This window comes from Ochotona curzoniae, unplaced genomic scaffold (assembly GCF_017591425.1).
Source record: "Ochotona curzoniae isolate NIBS_2020 unplaced genomic scaffold, NIBS_Ocur_1.0 contig_883, whole genome shotgun sequence".
Lineage (NCBI taxonomy): Eukaryota > Metazoa > Chordata > Mammalia > Lagomorpha > Ochotonidae > Ochotona > Ochotona curzoniae.
The window spans coordinates 34,856,598-34,880,697 of record NW_024466599.1 but is presented as its reverse complement, the minus strand read 5'-3'; the positions used below and the strand labels follow the sequence as shown (position 1 = coordinate 34,880,697).

General features: G+C 36.2%; 1 protein-coding gene across 5 annotated transcripts in view; it reads right to left on the bottom strand.

Annotated features, from left to right (window-relative positions):
• The window catches only part of EXOC6B (exocyst complex component 6B), a 498,452-nt gene that overhangs the window by 220,171 nt on the left and 254,181 nt on the right, over positions 1-24,100 (bottom strand). For 2 of the 5 annotated variants that reach the window (XM_040993232.1, XM_040993230.1), the window contains exons 14-18: positions 22,621-22,726; positions 21,684-21,793; positions 17,618-17,729; positions 6,294-6,428; positions 1,696-1,875 (exon numbers count right to left, since the gene is read on the bottom strand). In XM_040993232.1, coding sequence (XP_040849166.1) covers positions 1,696-1,875; positions 6,294-6,428; positions 17,618-17,729; positions 21,684-21,793; positions 22,621-22,726 — 643 coding nt within the window. The remainder of the gene's footprint in view (positions 1-1,695; positions 1,876-6,293; positions 6,429-17,617; positions 17,730-21,683; positions 21,794-22,620; positions 22,727-24,100) is intronic. The other 3 variants (XM_040993234.1, XM_040993233.1, XM_040993231.1) reach the window with 2 other exon arrangements.

The following is a 24,100-nucleotide window of genomic DNA, read 5'->3' as shown; positions in this document are numbered from 1 at the left end:
GGTTCAGGACAAGGTGGCCAATCAGCATAGGAAGAGAGTGCAGAGAGCTGAGAGATATAATCAGGTGGAATACAAAACTACAGAAGGAAAAAATCACCATATGGTGTAAGCAAAGCTCCCCGGAAACCACGGAGGCCATGAGAGGGAAGCAGGAGCTATGCAGACAAAGAACATCTGCTGAAAATGACCAAGACCGCAAACAGTAGCCTAAGAGGAAGGTGAGTGCAGGAGAGTTACAGAAAGATATGCCAACTCACAGACAAAAGCCTAGTAAATCTGGATCTACCACAAATAGAACAGGAACAGGCAGACTCCCAGCTGGAGCCTCCTTAGAGAGCATATAAGGCAAAAAGCCATAGGACAAAACACTAGTGAAGGGAGGCAAAGCTGAGTGAACATCCACAGCCTCCCACTCAAAAGCCACCCAGATTGGGGTAGCCACATCATTGGGAAGTGAGCCATTGGGGAGTGAACCTCTGGAGAGTGAACCAGCCAAGGGAGGGACTCAGGGAAAAAAAAGCAAAATTCATGTCACACCCAGAGGGTTCACATCCTAAACCCCTGGATAGATACCAGAACCAATCCAAAGGAAGACACTGGATCCCTGGGGGTCAGAAACTGGATTGGGATCAGCTGCTTGAATCCCAGAGTAAACCACAACAAAAGTCCAGGCACATTCACATCAGCTAGAACTAAAACTTAGAAGCTGAGTCGCCAACACAGGGAATGACTAGAACAAAATAAGACAGTAGGGTGAACAGCACATCTGCAGCAGGAAGGACCTGGTGGCACACACGAGCAGCCCTAGTAATCCGGGAAACTTGAGCAGACCAGACAGCAAGCTAAGATTGGGAGCTGCCTCAGCAGAGGCATCTGCAGTAAAACTGCAAGCTTGCTGACCTTCACAGCTCCACAGACTGGGCAGGACAAGATAGAGAAGAACAACACCCAAACGGCTAAGGGAAATGGCCAGGACAACACTATCTGCAGAGACTGAAGCCGAAGCCTCCCTAACCACAATTTGGAAGCAAAAAACACAACTAAAAGACAAAATCGGCTTGAATAAAAGTAGGTTCTCAACCTAGACAACAGAATGTTAAACTTTCTACCACTGCCTATACCAACAGTGTCATGACCCATGTAAGGAGCAGAAAGTTGAAATCAAGACTACACTTGATAGGCTATTTTATTACAAAACACAGGAGACAATTTGGGGGAGAGAAGGTACTGGGTGAAGAGAGGGAGAAGGAGGAAGCCCTATGCCTGCAAAACTGTAAAATGGAAATTAAGAATTCAAAAACAGATAAGACTCAAATTCAGTAAAATGTTGTCATCACAATTAATTTATGAAAAATATTAAACTAATAAAACAAAACATGCAAACTTGAATTTCTAACTTCTAAGTTTCCTTTCCACCAAAATTTCTTACTACATCTTGATACTATTTGCCTTGAAGTTAGGAGGAAAATAAGTGAGGAGATAGTAGCAATCATTATCAGAATAAACAATATCCGTATCAATGAAAACAACAAGAAGAAGACTAAGTATCACTAAGGGCTGAAAATTGCGGTATAAATTTGATACTTTGACAAGTTTTCTACTTAGTTACAGCATAAACTCACCTCTTCCAGTAAACTAGATTTTAAAAGTTTTTTTTTTCACAAGAAAGGAAATGTAAGAACAAGTGTCACTTACAGGAAGGTGTGTAAATACAGCAAAGGTGCTACGCAGAAAGGCAATGAGGTCTACCAGGTAATCACTAGCTTTGTTGCCTAAATCTCCCGTCATCCAGTCGTAGTCTGCCAATTGTAAGAACTGGTCAATTTTCTGGTTTAAGTTGGTATAAATCTCTTCTTCAGCTGCATGTCTAGCATCCTGTTAAATAATACAGAACAGGAAAATCAGTCACATTTGCTGGTAAAGGGTGACAATGTATATGACTTCAAGCCATATCACATATATCTCTATTAAGTAACATAATTGGGAATATTAAGGCACAAGTTTCTTCATGCTGCTTATAAAAACTCCAAAATTTCCACTAAATGTTATGTGTTCTTCCTAGTTACAATCATACACCTCTAACTCCTTCATAGTCAAATTTCATTTTTAAAGATTTATCTGATTTTATTTTTGAAGAGCAAAGTGAGAGACAGAGAGATTTCATCAGCTTGTTCACTTTCCAAATGGCAACCTGAAATTCTATTCTATTCTACATAGATGGGCAGGGACTCTCGTACTTGAGCCATTTTCAACTGCTTTCCAAAGCACATCAGTAAGGACCCGGGTCTGAAGAACAGCAATTAGGACTCCAACCAGCTCAGTGAGTAGGCCATGGCTTAAGCTGCTGATCCACAATACCACTATATTATCAAATTTACCTCACGGAGATGCTCCCATAAACACATTCTAAATAGCAACCATTCTAGATAATGCTAAAGCAATAGCAAAGAGTTCCTACACAGTGTATGTTTGAGCCAATCTGTAGAATGCATTCACGGTATATACTAACATATTAAAGACTTTAAGAAATGTCAGGGGACTAACATTCTTAGAAACATATTCTTAGCACAAACTAGTAATGTATTACTCCAATACAATCAGAACTTCAAATCTAATTGTTAGACAAATTCAGGATAACCCATGAACTAGTTCCACCACTATCTGATAACATATTCAAATTTTAAAGTTTTCTCTTCAACATCTTAATTTTAAATTTTTGTGTACTAATTAGCAACAGAAAAGGTGGGAGGCAGAGGAAACAAAGGAAAACAAGGGGTAGAGACAGAACAAGCTTCTGTCAGCCAGTTGACTCCTCCAATGCTTGCAACAGTCAGGACTAGGCCAGGTCAGTCAGGAGCCTGGAATTCAATTCAGATCTGTCCCATGAGGGATGCAGGAACCAAACTAACTACATCATCACTACTTCCTCCAAGGGCCTTAGAAAGCTGTGACAGGTATTGAACTCAGATACTTCCATATGGAACACAGGATTCCTAGTTACCACAATAAACAGCACTCCTACATTCATTTTGTTTGCTTAACATCTATCAATTCACAAGCACATAAACTCTATTCACTCCTGTAACATTGCTTGGTATATAGTAGATGCTTTATAACTACTGGTTGGATTCACAAAGGATTGAATAGACTCAGTGCATTAGTACTTTATGTAAAGTTCTAATTGATTTAATAGTATCTGTATTCCCTATTGATCCTGTGGTTCCAGGACCTCTAAATCCAGGTACAAAGAATATTTTTTCAATGTCCCCCCAAATCTGTAAGATTGTCACATAGTAATACTTGGAATAAATTAACAAAAAACTTTATTGTCTTTTGAAGGGGAGTGAGGAAAATCTTTTTTTTTTTAATTATTTACAGTTCATTGACAAGGCAGATTCATAGACAGAAGAGCCAGAAAAATCTTTCATCTGCCGATTCAATCCCCAAATGGTTGCAATGGCCAGAGCTGAAGCCAGGAGCAAGGAGCTAGCTCCAGGTTTCCCAGAAGGGTGCAGGGTCCCAAGGCCTTAGGCCATTCATCACTGCTTTCCCAGGCCACAAGCAGGGAGCTGGATGGGAAATGGAGCAGTTGGGACATGCACTGGTACCCATATAGGCTCCTGTTGCTTGCTAGGTGAGCATTTAGCCACTGAGCCATCACTCCAGGCCCATGAGGAAAATCTTACACAAGGAAAGCTAAGAAACCCAGCTTGCTTATATCACATATGGTAGAAACAACAGAGAACTCTGAAAGGAATGCCTTCTGATTCATACTGCCACAATTGTAACATAACAGTTTCCATCTGTAAGACAAAATTTTCTGGAAACAGTAGCTTAGGAAAATATACAACATATAGCTGTTGTAATTGCCATGTTTATACTGAGACCAGAGTTAACTACTCTGAAACAGAACTGGTAAAAATAAACTTTCAGTGTGTTTTAGGTAATCAGTGTTGCCAATAAGGACTGTCAATATGACCTTGGTGATCTGCAGAATATAGCCTCACTAAGCACAAAATTTGCTGCTTAGTCCCTATGGCTTCACACTCCCTTGACATTTGTCATGTGCATCAATGACAAAATACACATTCATCCTCTGGGAGAATTTCCAAACGAAATTGGAAAAGCTGTCAAAATAAAATAATTGAGACAGATTGAAAGAATGAGTATCACTATATTCTACATTTTCCTCATATGATAAATAAGTTATTAATAAAATTCATGTTTTAATTACCTAATCTTATTCTTTACCTAAAACTAAACTAAAGTCTTTCTTGATTTTCTTTTTCTTGGAGAGAGGCTTTCATGGAATAGCAAATAGAAATACATCTGATTGTGTTCTCACCTATTCTTCCTAATAATACAATATTGAACAGTAATTCTATTTTCCACAACTACCTGAGGTCATTGTGGATTCCTTGAAGCAGTTGTCACATTTGCATGCTTTCTGCACCTCTGTAATAAATAATTATTCTGTACTTGCACTGCAGCATAATACCATACCATACCAACATCATAGACAGAGGCTCGACCTCTGTCTATGATGCTGGTATGGCATACTGCCGCTTGTTCAAGTCTTGGCTGCTCTGCTTCTGATCCAGTTCCCTGCTAATATGTTTAGGAAAGCAACATAACATGGTCAGGTGTATGGGCTCCTGTGCCCATGTAAGAGAGCCAGAAGAAGCTCCTTCCAGCTTTTTGGCCCAGCTCCAGCCAATACAATCATCTAGGAAATGAATTAGCATGTAGAAGACATCCCTCTGTCTCTCCTTTTTGCCCTGTACCGCTTTCAATTAAAATTTTTAACAAGTCTTTAAAACAAAATAATTTTCCTTCATTAAAAAAGCATCAATCTTAATAAACTATTAGCCTATAATATTCATAGGTTTTGTATCTGTGGATTCACTCAATTGCTAATTTTCTTTTCATTATTACCTAAATAACATGATTCAACAACTATTCACATACTTCGAACTTTGTATTGGATGGACTGTATAATATGGAGATGGTCTGAAGTACATGGGAAATACATACAAGTTATAAACAAATGTTGTATGATTTCGCATGAGCAACTTGAGCATCTTCAGGTTTTAGTAACCACATGAGGTCCTGGGACCACAGATGCCATCAGATACCAAGACATGAGTATATTTAGACTTTATTTAAAAATTTTTTGAAATAATGATAAACATAATATGATTTATAGCAAATTTTAAGTAATTTTATTGATAACTTGAAACAAATACTCCAGGATCAACCAATGAAAACATGACTCTGTCCAGCAATGATCCTAATCACATGGGTAAAAAATCAATTTTTTCTGACAGCTTTGTATTTTTTCCTTACAACAAATGTCATATTTACTATCTTTACACCTTATGCATTAGGATAATCACATTTGTTTTTTTTAGCCCAGTCTCAATAAGATGCATTAATAAACACAAAAACAGGATAAAAGAGAAGAACAAGTAGACACTGCAGGGTTTAAATCACAGATTTAATACTGTAACCATATATAGTATTAACATAAATTTCTAGATTTCAAAATACAGATTGTTTTTCAAAACCAAAACAAATCACAACAACAAAATTCAGTGTACAAAAGTTAGATATGTCAATTAATCTTTTTAATGATTGAGATGATGTCCTCCTCTTTTTTCCTGCCATGTTCTTATTGTAAGCTAACATAACAATATATAGGAATGTATTAAAACATCTAAGTAGGGCATTTAGCCTCCAAAAACTATCTACCACTAATCCTTCTTTTGCTCAACTATCTTGTAATTTCCCCAATTAATTCAATATGAGATCAAAACTAGTGTTGACCTTAAAAAATGGCTATACAATCACTAACTACAGTAGCAAGATACAGAAATTCCTCACTAATAAGGAAGTTTAAAAATTGGTTAGAGAACACAAGAGACTATAGCTAAGTAAAAAATTTTAATTCTTATTCCTGTAATAACTATGACTACCTAAAATATAATGGAAAGCGCTGCCTGCCTGTGGTGAAAAATCAACCTAAAAATAATTATTCATGATATACACATACACATATATGTGTACATATGTAACATATAAAGAAACACACAGAATTTTTATCTTTTCAGTCTAATATCCTCAGAACTACTACTGGCATTTGTTTTCTAAAAGAAATACAGAAGCAAAAACCCTTCAAATTTTTGATTCTCAAAAGGATGCTATGAATTATCCAGAAGAAACAAAGCCAAATTAGGTAGAATGACCCAAACCTCACACCAGAAGCAGTGCCTCCGTGCTATGCAGTATCTCACCTTGAACGTTGTGGTGCCATAGAGTTTGGTGGTGTGGACTGTCTCTGGAAGGACATTAGTGATATTGGTGATGAATTCTTCCAAATACTTACAGGATTTCTCCAAGTGTGTTGTGTTGATAATAATCTGGACAAGCTAGAAAACAAGCAGATATTAACATCATTTGACAAGTCACACCATGATGAAAGGCTCAGTATGAATCAGCTCTATGAAGGAAATGAACGCCTGATGGAAAACACCACCTACACATTCCACAAGCTAGGTTAAGACAGGAACTTTCACTCGACTCCCTTCAAGAAGTCTTCCATGACCTCTTCAGACATTTTTTATAGTCCCCTATTGTAGAAACAGTTGCCAATTTATTTTAGATACGTTTTTCTTCTGTTAAACAAAGCCTAAGAACAAATATTATTACTATTTAGCATAATACTTGTCAATAAGCCATTCTCACTAAAAGAACAAAAATAACTGAAACAACCACAAACAGTTTCAAAGTTAGCCATCATCAGCAGAGAGATGTTAGAATAGACAGAAGTATATTAACAAAGGACATAAGCATATGGGAGAAAAAAACAGCTGTAAAAGTCAGAAAAAGCAGAGGATTGATGACTTACAAATCACTGCTTTAAAAAAGTTTCTTCACTCATGTAGGTGTGTTTCCTTATATGAAAAAAATGTCAATATGGGGCCAGCATGGAAGCATAAAACTTCCATGGCTCCAGCATCACAAGTGGGCACTGGTTCATGTTCCAGATGCTCTACTTCTGATCCAATTCACTGCATATGGTTTGGAAAAGCAATGGAGGATGGCCCAAGTCCTGGGATTCCTGCATCCAATGTAGGGGACCCAAAAGCAGGTTCTGGTTGAAGGCTTTCAAGTGGCTCACCTCTATATATTGAACTGTGGAACCATTTGTGGAATGAACCAGTAGATGGAAAACCTGTCACTTTCTAATGACATATGAGAAAAATTAAAAAAAAATTTTTTGAAACAAACATTTCTCACAGAGTGATTGCAAGGATTAAACATTTTGTTAATACTATTTATATTTTCTCAAAGAAGATAATCAATCATACTGCTAAGATTAAATATCCATTGGGTCCAGTGTTAAATATTCATTGGGTCCAGTTGGCTTGAAAAATCTGGAATCCCATATGGCTGCTAGTTAGGGTCCCAGCTGCTCCACTTCTCATCCAGCTCCCTGCTTGTGGCCTGGGAAAGCAGTAGAGGATGGGCCGAAGCCTTGGCACCCTGCACCCACGTGGGAGACCCAAAGAAGCTGCTGCCTCCTGGCTTTTGTTTGGCTTAGCTTTGACTGTTGTGGCCACTTGGGGAGCAAACCAGCAGATGAAAGATTTTTCTCTGTCTCTCCTCTCTCTATATATCTGCCTTTTAAATAATTAAATAAATAAATAAATAAATAAATCTTTAAAAATGATTTAAAAGTCCATTGCTTTAAATTAACTGATATTTCAAATTTGTCTAAAGGTTATACTTACACCTTAGTAAGAATCATTATATCATGCCACATAATAATAAAAATATGAGTAAGACTATAAGCAGAAGGTACATTCTTACTTCCTCTATAACAGACAAAACAGGGCTATAAAACACAATTCAGTCTCAAAAAACGTATCAACTCATAATGACAAGCTTTGATGACAGGTTTCACTAATAAAAAACCTTTTTCTCCAGTAAATACCAGTCTGAAGATGTTAGGGAAAAGTCACATTTGAAACAAAAAGTCAAAGAACAAAAACCTAGAAACACAGTTCCAACAAATCTTCTTCAATGAAAAGCTGAGACACACTAGAAGTAGAATTCAGTCATAGTACTGCCCATGACGCATCAGCCAAGGTCAGAGAGCTCAGCAGCCCTTTGTCTAATCACTCCAGTTTGAATCTGAAGACTTAGTTCTGGGCACAAGACTTTCTCCCTTAAAAAACAACATAGCACAGTCTTTTCTTTTCAAACGATTCTAGGAACAAACACCCAAAATAAGTAATTCCTTAAACCACCTTCTGCTATTTTTTTTAAATCATGTTTCTTCTATAGAGGAAAACTAAAATCATATTAAATCACTCTTTTTCCTGAGTACAAAGGTGGCTACTGGCAAGACTGTCTGAATGTGGAAATTAGAGAAGTATGAGAGTTAATTTGGAAAACTGAAGAATTTCTATTTTAAAATGAACACTACTGATAGGAAACACATTCTGTCTATCAAAAGAAATCCTAATAATAAGGAGGAATCATGTCATGTTATTGAAATAAAAAACAGTGGCAGTCAAAGAGAAAATTGTCCTGTTTTGCAGGATATTGGTAGTTAAAAGTGGGGGGGAGAAGAGGCTTCATTGGGTACAGTAGTAATTTCCCATGACTTTTTAAAGATCTGTCAACACAAAAGATCACCATGAATTGCATCAATTGGCTGTCAGTCACTGTTGAAATGTTTCATTGCTGTGCATAGAACAGACGATTAAAACACTCTAGGATTACAGTAGATACCATGTCATTTTCAGAGGGAATATTGTCTGATAATGAGTTCTCTAAATGATCTCTACTCTTGAATGACAGCCACTAAAATCCTTACAAGGGCATTTGCGAATGCAAAGCCAGATGCGGTGGGGGTAATTTTGAAGTTAGGGATAAATGAAGCAATTTCAGTTATCGACTTCCATCAGAGTTTGAGCTCTTCTGACAATATTTTTAACCCATACTTCTCAGTCTCTTATAAATTGTAGCACTGTAGCAATCGAAGCCAGCTTGAACAACATTTCAATCACATGGAGCAAGAACAACAACCACAATGATGGAATACATACTGGCCATCTCCAATGTAAGAAAACTTAGTGAGAAGCTTCCAAGATAAGAAAATCTCTTAAAGCCAATTGCCACCTCGCACTACTAAATGATGTCAGTTCATTTTAAAGTCATTAATATTATATTTTTCTGTCTTCCACCCACAACATCAGGTAGAACGTAATGAGGAACGCAGAGATGACATTGTGGGACTCATTGCATCCCTTCACCAGTGGAACCTGAATCATGAGGACAGAGTCTATTCTTGAAAAACTTCAGAAAAGGAAATGCCCTCCTCCTCTGGAATAGTTCAAACGTATGTTCTAAATTCCAAGCAGAAGTTTTCCTTCCAAACTTGGAATTACTTTGAGAGTATAACTATCAACTTATATTAGGATTGCTATTAGAAAATCTACTTTATTAAAACTGCTTCAGGCTTCTTTCCAAAAGCAGGAAGTTTCCAAAAGCAAGAGGACTAACCCAAAGCAAGAAACTGAGAAGTTGTGCTCCTCTTCACACCACCAATACCTCCCAATTTAGATGAGCAAGAAAACAATGCTAAGCAGCAGCATTCATTCTTATGAGAAAATGAGCTAAATCTAAGACTTCAACAGGCTTTCACTGCATTTCATCAAAGCCAGTTAAAAGAAGACGTCAACAACTCACTTTATACCAATTCACATGTAAAAATGCTAAAACACATAAAACTATGGTTGCCAAATTCCTACATCTAATACAAAGTGTATATTTATCAGGACATAGATATAAAATCTTTTAACATAATGTGAGCAACATTATGCCTGGTAACAACAGGGGTTATTTGGGAGATAAGAGGCTAGAGAGAGCCACGTGATCATCAATATAAATCACACTAAAAATAAAGGATGAAAACAAAGTATTGGTCATTTCCACAGGTCTTCTGAAACTATAGTTATAAAAGCATATACTACCAATATGATATCACTAAGAAGAATTATCAGCTGTTGTGACTCTACTTTAAGATCTGAAGCACCTTCTTTGTTTCTTCTCTCTTCTTTTAATAAGTTAAAAAAAAAAAAAAACCTGTTTCAAGGGAACAGGATACTGCTACATGTAACTACACCAAAACCAAAGTTGTTAATGTCATAAGGATCATGGCAATCACTTAGGTATATGACACGTGGTATTTAGAAGCACCATGGGTTAAGATACCACTTGGGACACAAACATCTCATATCAGAGTGCCTGGGTTCAAGTCCTAGCTCTGCTTCTGCTTCTAGGCCCTTGATAATGTGCACCTGGAAGACAGAAGGTGTTGGTTTAAGTACTTATGCCAATGCCACCCAAGAAGGAAGAGCCATATTAAATTCAGGCTCCTTGCTTCAGACTAGTCCAGCCACATCTGTTGTGGGTTTTTGGAAAATAACACAGTAAATGGTAAATCTCTGTTTTTCACTTTTTTCTTTCTCCTTCAAATAAATAAAAAAAAAAAAACAAGCAAGAATTAGGAAACATAACAAGCACTGGGAAATAAACATCAAGGATAACTAATTACATGGTTAGGGCTGGAACTATGACTGACTGGAAGAAGACACCACCTGCATATGTGACATTCAGCTCATTGCTAATTATCTGGGAAAAGCAACAGAAGATGGCCCATGCTCTTAGGCCCCTGCTATCCATGTGGGAAACCTGGAAGAGGCTTCTGTCTTTGACTTCAGCCAGTGCTGCCCATTATGACCATCTGGGGAAGCAGAGGATGGAACATCCTTCTCTCTGTGTGTAACTATAACTTTCAAACAAATAAATACTTTTTAAAAAAGAAATTACATGGTAATGATTAGTCTTAGCTATTTTGAAATAGGGTGGCAACAAAAGTTTCTTTCAGAAAACACTTTTTAGGGGGCCTGGCATGGTAACCTAGTGGGTGAGGTCCTCAACGTTGCATGTGGCGAGACCCCATTATAGGTGCTGGTTCATACCCCAGCTGCCCCATGTCCCATTCAGCTCCCTGCTTGCGGCCTGGGAAAGCAGTCAAGTACAGCCCAAAGTCATGGGGCCCTGTGCCCACATGGGAGACTTGGAGGACGCTCCTGGCTCCTAGCTTCGGATCAGCTCAGCTCCAGTCACTGCAGCCACTTGGGAGTGAGTCGAGGAAAGGAGGATCTTCTCTGTCTCTCCTCCTTTCTGTATATCTGCCTTTCCAATAAAAATAAATAAAATCTTTTTTTAAAAAAGCACTACTTAAGTAATGACTTAAGGATGCCTATAACTGTCCTAATTTATTATTTGTACATTAATTTTTATAAATCTGCTTTCCAAACATTTCTATTAATATATTCTATTAATTAATATTATTAATACATTTCTCCAAAAATTGATTTCCTTTTCTTATTTATGTTTTTTCTCATAATTTGCAAGGCAGGGAGATGGAGTTGACAGAAAGAGAGAGGAAGGGAGGGGGAGAGAGAGAGAGATAGAAAGAGATCATCCATCAGCTGGCCACAGCCTGCAATAGCTAGGGTTGGGGCAAAGCAAAGCCAGGCCCATATCCTAACCTTAAAATTCCAGAGAAAAGAGATAACAAATTCTAAAAGGAATTAAATATAAACAATGAAGTAGAAAGTATAACATATATCAAATTCCTTAGAACTGTTATTTGTATTGAGTACTTTATTGTATCTTCCCATTAAATGTGTATTCTAGGATAAGAAGTCTTTATATTAATATAAAAAGGATATATTTTATGTATTTCATAGATATAATTGAAAGACTACAATGTTTTTGCCCTGTCTCATTCCTCTTTCTTTTACATTTTTGTGATTTTAACATATTTGAATTTTGCTTTACAATCATAGGCTTAATCCTCCACTAGAGTTCAACAAGCAAAAAGCAGAAATACCACTGTTGCTTTAACTCATGTTCACATAAAAGCATGCACTAAGTGCCTCCAAATATTCACATTAGTTGGTATGAATCGATTGTTTTCTATCACCCCTACAGAATTGTGTCACACTTTTGATTCCCCTCCCAACACCCTCTTTCCATTTCCCCATACTTACTTCTCACCATCACTTCTAGTTGAAGACCTTGCTTTTACTGGGGAAATCAAGAATGGAGACTGATACTGTAACATATACCCAGCCTCTGCCATCTGCATCCGCCTTACTGACCATCACCTGTAATCACAGGTGCACTTTATACTGCCTAAAACTAATCTCTTAAATAGGGAATTAGATCTTAATGTCTTCTATTCAAGGATTCCTTCTTTTTGCTACCTCATTAACTTATTCAAGTTCTCCCATACCACCCTCATCATAGCAATTTAAAAATGAAATAAAAACTTTTTTTACTTAATGTACTTCCTTGCCAGCTATCACACCTTTTTCCTTTGTAATCATATTATTTTTGCTGGCTCCAATCTGCTTCTATTACAAAACATTTTTTAATTAAAATAAGCTTTAAAATTTTAAATTCATATATGGTGTACAAATTTCACACACTGCATATGTATAGCTTTAGGAACATAGTGTGACTTCTCTTAACTTAGGATAGCTTTATCATTTATGCAAAATATACCCCTCACCCAGGTGCCTGTCTTGCTAACACATTAATATGGTACATTTGTCACAACAAAGGAATCAACCCTGGCATGTTTCTGCTACCTGAACGTAACACTGTACTAAGATGTGATTATTTTCCTTAATATTCTTTACTGGTTTCACAATCCCATCATCACTTGGTATCCCTCTCTGAACTGTGACTGTGTCCTAGGCTTTCCTTCCATAGGGTGACACCGATCATTGAACCAAACTGTCCAAGATATGTTATCGAATGTCTTTCAATTTGGATTTGTTTAATTATTTTCTCATGGGTAGCCAGGGATTATCAGCTTTGAAGGGAAACCACAAAGCTGAAGTGCTCTTTCATCACATAGTGCCAAAGGTGTGTGTTATCAATGTAACTCATCACTAAGGGTGTGAGCTCTCATCACCTGCCTGAGGCAGTGTTTACTGTGCTGCTTCACTGCTGCATCCCTCCTCCCACACTCAACACTTTAGGGTTAAGTCACAGGTACAGCCCTCGTGCCCAAATTATTTGAAAATCATCTATTTAGAACTATCCCCTGTTAAACCTGCTCTATCAGACATTACCCATCACTTTTGTGTCAAAGACGCTCTAATCAAAAAATCACCAACAAATTTCACCCTACAGAGTCCTATGGTAATTATTCATCTTATCTATGAGGAGTATTTATCATAGCCAGTCTCCTCCTTCATCATATACAGTTGGATCACATGCCTGGGTTCCACATCCTCATATCAATCAACTGCAGTTCAAGAATATGTGGGAAGGTCTACGGCCATACCACCCTGAATGCGCCCGTTCTTGTCTGATCTCGGAAGAATATTGGGGAGAAAACCATGTCTCTATTGCATTTGTATGCCTTCTTCTTGTCACTGTTCCCTATGACAACTGCTTACATAATGTTTGCATTGCATTAGATTGTTGTTTAAGTAATCAACAGCATGTTCATAGGTTTTTACATAAAAACAATACCATTTTGAGTAAAACATTCTAGTATCAACAGATTTAATATGTATAAAAATGAATTTACAATATTCCTTATACCAAATTTAGCATTTCCTGAAGTTTTTTTCCATCATAAGCCATGGCACATTGAGCCTATTTGCTCAAAACCAAAAAAAATTTTGCTTATATTTAAAATCAATTTTAATAGTTTTATAAAGTATGCAGATTTCATGTGTTTCACAACACAAATCTAGAAGCACAAGGGCTCCTCTCACCACACTCACCTTCCTCCTTCCCCATCTGCCCCTCCCTTCCCCCCCATAATTAATACAATTGCATATTTTCCTTTCATTTCAGAATCACAAGCCAAATACTCCAATAGGTAAAGATACCAAGAAATAGCAAGTAGAGAGGGAAAAAATGGAAGTTATCTTCATGTCTTCACTCTCTTTCTTCCTTTGCATCCCAATATTGGGAAGCATGCTGGCACTCCACTTAAAATCTTATCATTGTTCCTCCCTAATTTTTAGGCTTCCAACAAATTTCACTCAATCATTGCTATTCCCATAAGTGATCTTCCATACTCAATCGATTATTTTCAAAACTGTTGTCATGCTGAGTGAAATAAGGTGGAACCAAAAGCTAAGTATTCTATGTTATTCATTATGTCTGGGAGTTAAAATTTTAAAAATCAAACAAACAAAAAATAAAACAGAAAGAAATGCTTATGTATATCAAACTGCTGCAAATACAATTTTGTATGCTACTATAGTTTCAATGCTCTAAAATTTACTGTATGTAGGTGAAATGGTAATTTTTCCATTCAATGATTATTTATAGTCATTCTTAGTCCCACAAAAGCTGAGGTCTTTTTGACTTATCAAACTTCTTATTCTGCAGTGTTAAGCCTTTTTACTATATTGCAAATTTAAAACATTAGCTCAAAAAAAAAATCAGAAAAAAAAGATGGAGAGATAAAGAGAACATTATCTTCTTAGACTTGTATATACAAACTACAGTGGGTCCATTAAAAATAAGTTAAAATTAAAATTAAATACCAAAATTAAAATATAAGACTTAAGTCAATGTGATCATTTGGAAACATAAGTCAGATCATGATACCTATTATAGTTCTGCAGTGGCTTCCCGTTTCTGGAATTTTATTCTTCACAGAGCATTCACCACCTTTTATAATGCTATATGATTTGCTTATTTATTTTATCACTATCTGTTTTCTCTTAGTAGCATATAATTAAGGACTATGGTGTTATTGTTTATTAACTTAAAGGTTTAGTTTGGAGTATAGCAGAGAATAAGCCCTCAATAAACAATGCACAATTAAGAAATAGGACCCACTGCGATGGCCTAGCAGCTAAATCCTTGCCCTGCATGTGTTGGGATCCTATGTGGGTGCCGGTTCAGTTCTCGGCTACACCACTTCCCATGCAGACATCTGCTTGTGGCCTGGGAAAGCAGTAGAAGATAGTCCAAAGCCTTGGAACCCTGCACCCACATGAGAGACCAAGAAGCTCCTGGCTCTTGGCTTCAGATTGGCTCAGCTCTGGCCATTGCAGCCACTTGAGGAGTGAACCAGCAGATAGAAGATCTTTTCTCTCTGTATCTCCTTCTCTCTACATATATCTGTCTTTCCAGTAAAAATAATAAATATTTTAAAAATTAGTAAATTATCTTAATATCTTCTTACAATTGCTTAACTTCTCTTTCATTAAAAAACTATTTCAAGGGCAGGTGTTCGGCATAATCTTCCAGACATGGTTTAGGATGCTTAAAGTGCCTAATTCTTTAGCCAGACTTTGCTGTAAATTCAAGTTTCCTGCTAATGTGTACCCTAGGAGGCAGCTGTCTTGTTAACGTCTCACATTAAGGGCTTAAGTGGCAGAATCTTTCCCTGTCAACTCAGGTTGTAAACCTAGACTGAGCTCTCAGTTCCTGGCTTTGGTCTGGGCCAATACAGGCTGAGTAGCACAGATGTTCAAATATTATAGTTGGTAACAAAAACAATTATGTAGATATATCTATGCCTATGAGCACTATTAAAAGAGTTAAAATAAATAAATGCATGTATTATTTCATTCATATGCAATGATATTGAGTATAAAAATAAAGTTGCTCCTAATTATACAATGATTATTCACGGGAATAAGATAGCATTTAATGAAATAGTACCATAGGTTACAATTCAAATTCATTAGCTCCTACCGTTTTTTCCTACCTTTTTCTGATCTGTAAAGAATTCTTGTAAAGAATAACAGGTATCAGAAAAGCCCAAGCTGGAAGCTAGCTATTTCTCTTACATGCTAGTGCAAAACCAATGGCACAGCCACAACTTTCACAAGAGTCAATGCTTTTTATATTAGACAGTGTTCCAACTACCTCACTTGTTTTAAAATGGCTTTTGAGATACCGCTAAATAGTATGGCATTAAAAAAGTTATATTTAGAGTAACAATGAAGACACTGTTCACAAAATAAACTTCCTGACATAATTGAGATTCAGAAGAGAACAGTACAAACAGCAGCATAAGAATTTCATAAGTATTGACACCTTTCCTTTTCATAGCTTCCAAATTGCAAAAACATAAAAAATGAGGGTTTTTTTTTGTTCAGAAAGAAAAGGCAATAACTAACATTTCCAGATAAGATAAAAGAAAGAAAATTTGGACAAGTAAGAAGACTATTTTAAACTATGCCCAAGATAAAATTCAATTAGGAAAAGTTTATTCAGTAAATTCAACTACTTCCCACATTCCAATTAATAATACAATGATTTTAATCTTACTGCAAAAAAACCCCCTGAAAATCACTCCAAAATCAAAGTACATGCCCACCCGGCTTCCAGCTGCCTATTGATTGCTCAGTACCATTTAAACATTTGCTGAATTTCCCCATAATTTGTGACAGTGTATATTTGAACATCTCAATTTTTCCCCTAAAAGAAATAATTTTTCAAACTACACTATACTCATAGATAAAACAGAAGGTCAACAATGTTTCCTTCTGCTTGTGAAAAACGCCCTATGGCACTATACTAGTGAATGACACGTTGAGGATACCATGTAATCATCAATTATCAGGAGAGAGGCAATTTCATATCTTTTCAAATTTTAGGACTACACATCAACGGGCAAAATCTTCAAACCGCCAAGACACCCTTAGAAAGCTCCCTTAGAAATGTGACCACTGCCTTTTCTTTAAAAAAACAAAAAAGATTTATTTATTTGAAAGGTGGAGTTATAGAAGAGGCAGAGAGAGACACCATCCAGTTCACTAGCCCTAAATGGCTAAGTTCTAGGCTAAGCCAAGCCTAAGCCAGGGGCCCATATAGAAGGGTTATATCTTCAGTTGCTCTCTCTGAGAGATGAACTGGAGATGAAGCAGCTGGGACTAGAAATGGCACTCACATGGAATTAATCAGCAGCACCACAACACTGACCCAACTTTCGCTTTTCACCTAAATTTCCTTAATCCTAGGTCTAAAGTGCTTTTGCCAAATAGAGCACATGTTGATTAAAAAAAAATTACAAATCAAATACGAGGTATCTCAAAAAACAAAAGCTGAACCTGATACTAAGCAAAGACAGAATGCCAATCTTTTTGATATCAACAAATGATGAACACAAAGACTTAATATTACTATGTTGTGTCTGTTACCACTCATATGCGTAGAAACCTGATGCTGACTATTTTTTCCAAGCCTCCCAAAATCTTTTTTCTCTAAAACTTGTAACACAAGACACATCAGCATGTTTTTAAAAAAAGAAATTAATGAAAACAATGGAAAAAAATGTGACTTAAGAAATAATGGATTTCTCAAAAACAGCAAAAGAAAAGAAAAAGAAATTTCATTTTTTGCTTTCCACAGTAGGAGGTTATGAGGAAGAATATTTCTAGATCATATAGAAAATTATTGTTCAATAATTACTCTTATTTCAAACATAAGGCTCAGAGTTTAGGACTATTGGTTTGGTCATGTGCATTAATAGCATCTTTACCTCAGTAAGGCCAATATTCTTCCTTTTAATCACATTCTGCAGAGAGTTGCTCAGAGTTCTGGTGAGCAACAGGTTTGTAGATTTACGAATCATGTCATCAATTTCCGTTGAACTGGAAAAAAGTGTCAAAAGTCAGTCATATCATGTAGAAATATTTTTGTAAAGCAAACAAGGTTTCACTGGTGCTTGTACAAAAATAATAGGAATAGCAGCAGATAATGTGGTGTTAACAGAAACTATTCTAGGTACTTTTACAAATTCTTCCAACTTTGCCCCAGGCAAAAAAAAAATTAATTTGGCTTTATTTAAAAACAGTATTTTTTTCTGCCTGTGGAATTGTGGCTTGATATTATTTTTTTCTCTGAGTACTTCACCAAAGTTTCTGCATTGTCTTTGGCTTGCACAGTAGTTTCAGACAAGAAGTCAGCTATAGTTCCTAGTGTGAACCTGCATGTAATGTTTGCCTGCTTTTCTGAATGCCAGGAAAACCTTCTCTTAACCTTTCATTTTTCTAGTTTGAACATAATGCCCTTCAGTATTTTTTGTTGCTGTTGTTGCTGCTGATGTTAAAGTTTATGTAGTCTGAGATTCTCAAAAGCTTTAATTTCTGGTGCGATGGCTTTCCATATTTTTGAAGTATCCTCAATCATTGCCTCTTTACATTTTCTTTCTTGTTTCTACAGTCTTCTTCCATCAGTTTCAAAGTGCTCCAGAGATTGGGCACTTTATTCTAATTATTTCACTTTTCATTTCTGCTTTTTAATTTGTGCAACTTCTATTGACCTGTCTTCCAAATAGATAATTATTTTCATGGCAATGTCAAGTCTACTGATGAATTCTTCAAAAGAATTCTGTTTCTCATTTCAAACTTTTCCATTGGGCAATTTCCTATAATTTCCATCTCCTTGCTAAACATCCCTCTAAGTAGATGCACATAAACTTTTGTGTCCCTAATACTTCTGATCATGTAGGCATCCGAGTACATTTCTGTTCATTTCATTGCTCCCTGACAAAGCTATTTTAACCGGCTTTTTAGTACATCTTACATTTTTGACATTTTTGAAAGTTGGCTATCTTACATAAAACAGCAGGGGTGGCTGTAAATAGTGTTTGTGCTTGGGAATGAGTCTGTCTTTCTTCCTGTTGGGTCATTAGTATGGGAGTTGAGCTGTTGGGTCTTGTTATTTCTGTGGTTACCTTCAATACATCACACATTTCAAACCTCTCTAAAGGTTGACTAGAGCCTGAGTTCCAGAGTTTTTCACAATGTTTCTCGAATATCCACAATTTTTTAACTCCCTATACAAAAAAGGGTGTGATTCTCCACATTTGTGGACAACACGTCGTGTTAGCTCTCTCCCTTTTGTTACTCAGTTCTTCCTAAGTTATTTCTAGTAAGCACTCAAAGGGCATTCTCTTTTATCCTGGCCAGCTTCACTCTTAGGTATTCCCTGTATCATGGATGAGAGACCTTTGTTTCCACTGAGAAAAGGACTATTTGGATATTTATAACATCATTTCTGAACAATTAAAAACTTACAATTTAAAAATTAGCCTGCTATATTCATTAAATTTTGAGTCTCATCTGCAATTGCTGTGACAGGGAAAGATTAAACAATTTCATGGGCTATATACAGCCAACAGGCCAGACATTTCTTGTGTGCCAATCATTCCCGAAATGTCTCAAATAGCCATGTTTGGGGCAGGCCAAAGCTAAGAGCCCAAAACTCTATGTCTCCTATTTGGGTGGCAGGGGTGCCACAATCCCCTGCCATCTTAGATGCACAAACAAGAAGTTAAACTGCAAGCAGAGTAGCCACAACTCAAATCAGCACTCTAGTTCAGGATGCAAGTTTCACAAGTAGTGGCTGAACTTGTTGCACCACAACATCTGCTAAAAAATGTTTCAGGGTGCTTAGAAACTGCATGTATTAACAAAGAAGGAAGACTAAAAGGAAAAACAAAAATAAAAACTTTTCATGTATAGATGGTATTGAGATGTGATAGTTTAGAAACAAATTTTTCTTCCTTATATTATTCTATAATTTCCAAATAATTCAGAAATATTTAATTTTTATGATATTAAAAATCTGTATATATTTATTTTTGTCAAGAATTAATATTAGATTATTAATTTACTCCCCAAATTTTGTTTTTTAAATAAAACAAAACTGTATAAGACAAACAGAAAGACTAAGTGCTCAGTATTTATGCAGTTATATTTTCTGCAGCTTTGGGCCAAAGCAAAATAGAAAATATTTCAAAGGGAAAAAAATGAAAAATTTATGCAAGAGAATAATTAGCCTTAGAGCTACATGAAAATCTCAACCCAGCAATTTTCTTGTTTTGTTGGCTTGTGTTTAAGATACAAATTTGCTTTGGTACCTGTGGGAAAACATGTATTAATGTCCATTATAAGATAACTGTAACTGACATAGTGACCCTTGTCACTCCACGTCTTAGGTAAATTTATTTTGGGACACCAGATAATTTTGTAACAAGATACCTACACTTCATGGTACTGTAAATTTTTTAACTTCATACCTGTTGTTGACTTTATTTTGTGGCTTTGCATTTATAGTGATGGCATAATAGAGAGTATCATATTCAGATGTGAAGATACAATGTAGTATGCATCTCTACTCCCAAATCAAAGATGGACTTCCAGTGAAGCTGTTGGACATATCTAGACAATGGGATGGTGGACTGACATTGTCTGTACCAGCAATGTCAGGGCACAATTAAATGATGGACTGATGGACTTCTGATTACTTATGAAGGACCGTATTATTGTAATGATATGGGGAAAGACCGTTAGGGGTCTGAACTTGGGGAGGCGATAGGGAAATCTCAGACTCTATGGAATCATACCAAAACATTAAAAAACAAAATTAAAAAATAATCTACCTACAACAACATACTTAAGAATATCTTATAGAATATTCTCTAGTATGAGATAATCTTGTCAATAGGATATGAATGTGAGAGCCACAAGCGAAGGGATCCAAATTCTAGGATGAAAAACAGAATTCTGGTTTAAAACTTCTAAAGAACCATTTTACTTCCTAATGACTGTTCCTGTGAAATCAACCTCAATTTCACAATAAAATAATAAATGTATAGAATATAACTAATCTCATCTTTTTCTTAGTAAGAATAGGCATAAAACAAGTGACTCAAATTATTTTCCAATTATACTTATTTTTAAAGTAGCCAAGCATACTACACTTTTCACTGCTGATAACTTATTAATAAAGGTATTGAGTTGGGTACAAGGAATATGGTATAAACAGGAGAATCTTCCTAACATTCCTAATTATGCTATACTTGGCTACTATGTTGTCCCTGTATTGCCTCAGCACTCATTACTAACTGTATACTCCTCAAATACACTGGATACTCCTGGGAGGCAGGAACCAAAGTTTCAGCATCTTCATGTTTTTAATGTTTTTATTACCAAGGAGCAGCTGACAAATAACAGATTAATCAGTATAGAGGATATATAAGCCCACTAATTGAACAAAGGAAAGATACCTGTAGTTTTGCACATACCAATACAAATACAACCAGCAATAACAATGTTTCCAAAGGATTTTATCAATTATGCCTCTTTTACAAGTTTCATCAAGTAGAATGGTAAAATTAGCATATTATACTACAATTTTCTAGTGAATTCTCATTAATAACAAGGGTTAAGCTGTAAATTGGTAAAGAAAATAGATTAAAGTAGATAATATGTTTTTTAATTATGTAAATGATATCATCTTTCCCTATCATCACAACTGAGTCCCTATGCAGTGAGACGCTAATATTAATTTAAGATATTGAAAATCAGAGCTTAAGGTTAAAAAAAAACTTTCCAGCTATTGAAGGACTACACTGTCGTAATAATATAGGGGAAAACGGGCAGCGTGGGAAGAGGAAAGGGGAGGGGGGAAGAGGATATCCCTGAGCCTATGGAACTGTTTCATGATTTTTTGTTAAAAGAAAAAACCTTTTCAGGATATTCATACAGAAAAAGTCACAATCTTAACATCAATTTCATTTGCACTGTTTCATTTTATACCTTAGGTGAAGATCTTCTGAAAACTTCAGGCAAGCATAAATAAATTCTTTAATTTGGTTGTAAACTTTTGGCACAAATTCAGAGAAAGGAAACTTTTTTGGAAATGGCTGCTGTAAACACAAGAATTAATAAAGGTAAGTCACAAATGAACATACATTAAAAATATGTATATATTTTAAAGATAAAAGAACTTTTCTTCCCCACTGTAAACTCAGCTTAACAATCTAAAATTCATGAAAATTTCCCCCAAGAGTTTTCCTAAAGAATAACGCAAAATTTTAAATAATACTCCAAATGTTCTTTAACATGTGAAAGGATAAAAAAAAACACAATACACACCCAGCGACAAGAATGAAGTGTTAACACATGTAACAACATGGACAAACACTAAAAATACTTTGCTTAGTAAAAAAAAAATCAGTCTCAAAAGTTTACAGATTACATGACTCCATCTACCTGACTCTATGGAAGAAAATCCCAGTAGGTAAGTAGGGACAAGGGTGGTGAATTGCAGGGGACCATGTTTAGGAAAAGTTGATTGTAAAGGGGCAGCATAAGGGAACTGTTTGGAAGGCATAACTGCTCTCTGTCATAATGGGGTAGAGAATGCACAATTTAATGAACTGCCAAACCAACAGATTTATATGGTATAAAGGGCAAATTTCACTGTATGTTTTTGGAAGGAAATGTCAATGATTCCAAAAAAAAAGCAAGTATTTTGAATTATGATATAAATTGTAATGCCCCCAGTAGTCCTCCAAACACTTTAGACATGATAGGACCCCAAATCCATCTACAGATTCCAAGATCAGAAAATATGTCTTTTCTAAGCCTGCAAAAAGAGTTGGTTAGAATTCAACCCATTAACTTGAAGGTGATAATCTCAGTGAAACTGCTCCAATGGAAGAGATAGAGACTTCTCTTAATCATTCCTTACCTTTTCCAGCTCTGTGTCTTGGAATGGGAACTGTCCTACCACCTTCTTGTACATCTCTTCACTTGTTACTGGTATGGGACTATAGTTGTCAGAATCCAGAATGTTTCTAGAGAAACAATAATGGGGGAGAATGGAAAAAAGAAAGGAGGAAAGTAGAGGATAGATGGGGGAAGCGGGAAGACAAGAAGGAAGAATGGTGAGTTAGTCACAAATAATTTAATGAACTCCACTGGTTGTTTATTACCTTCCTCTGCAACATGCCATCTCATTTTGGGTAAGCTTATACTTCAATCAAGGCAGAGAAAACTATACTCTGAAGTAGATGGAACACAATTACAAACATGATTATTGGCATTTGATATTTACAAACTTCAGGGTAAATGGGAAGGCCTGAGCCACACTGAAGCCAAGAGACAGGAGTTTCATCATGTTCTCCCACATACTGGCAGTGGCCCAAGAACTTGGGGGATCTTTCACTGCTTTCTCAGGTGCAGTAGCATGGAGCTGGATTGTAACTGGAACAGACAGAACATGAACTGGTACCCACAGAGATGTCAATGTCACAGCTTGCACATTAACTGTTGCGCCAACATGCTGTCACCATAATTTTCCAATTTTTTAAATTGGCAGATTGGCATGGTAACTTCTACAATAATCATAAACTATGTTTAATTATTTCACCAACTGTTCCCTTATTAGTAATTTTTTTTTATCAATATGTTCTCCGTGCTTTACTGGACTGATGGTTCTCTAGTAGCAAAAATCACAGTACCAAAGTCAAAACAGACACCCACTGAGGGTATCAGATCAGTTATCTTAGATAAGGTGTACAGTATAATTTTCAAAGTCCTGTACACTTAAACCTCTGCTAAATATAACTTATAATATTACTTAAATCTAGGTTTTAGAAATAAGTAAATGTTTTAACACTCAGAAGAGCTGCTGTAAAAAATGATCAGGAATAAATTAATAAACTATTAAGATTAAAATAACAGGATGTAGTGCTATGGCTTAGTAGGTTAAGCCTCTCCACAAGACCCCACAGCACTGGCATCCCATATGAGTGCCTGTTCAAGTTCAAGCCTCTCCAATTCCCACCAAGTCTCTGGCTAATGCATGTAGGAAAGCAGTGGAGGGTGGCCTCTTGGACATTTGCACCCACATGGGAAACCCAAATGAAGCTTCTGCCTCCTGCCTCCCGGTTCCAGCCTGGCCCATCCCCTGGCTGTTGTGGCCATCTGAAGAGTGAACCAGAGATGGAAGAGCTCTCTTTCTCATTCTCTCAGCTTCTCCCTATGTCTTTGTAACTCTGCCTTTCATAAAAATGAGTAAATCTTCTTTAAAAACTATATTAAGAAAGACTAAAGCAACAATAAAAGCTTTGAAAGCTTAAAGTTAAGAATTTGAAAATAAGTATGCTTATTGGTAAAAATTAACTTTCAATAGTCAGGAAGATCACTTACAGTAAGTAAAGAATTAG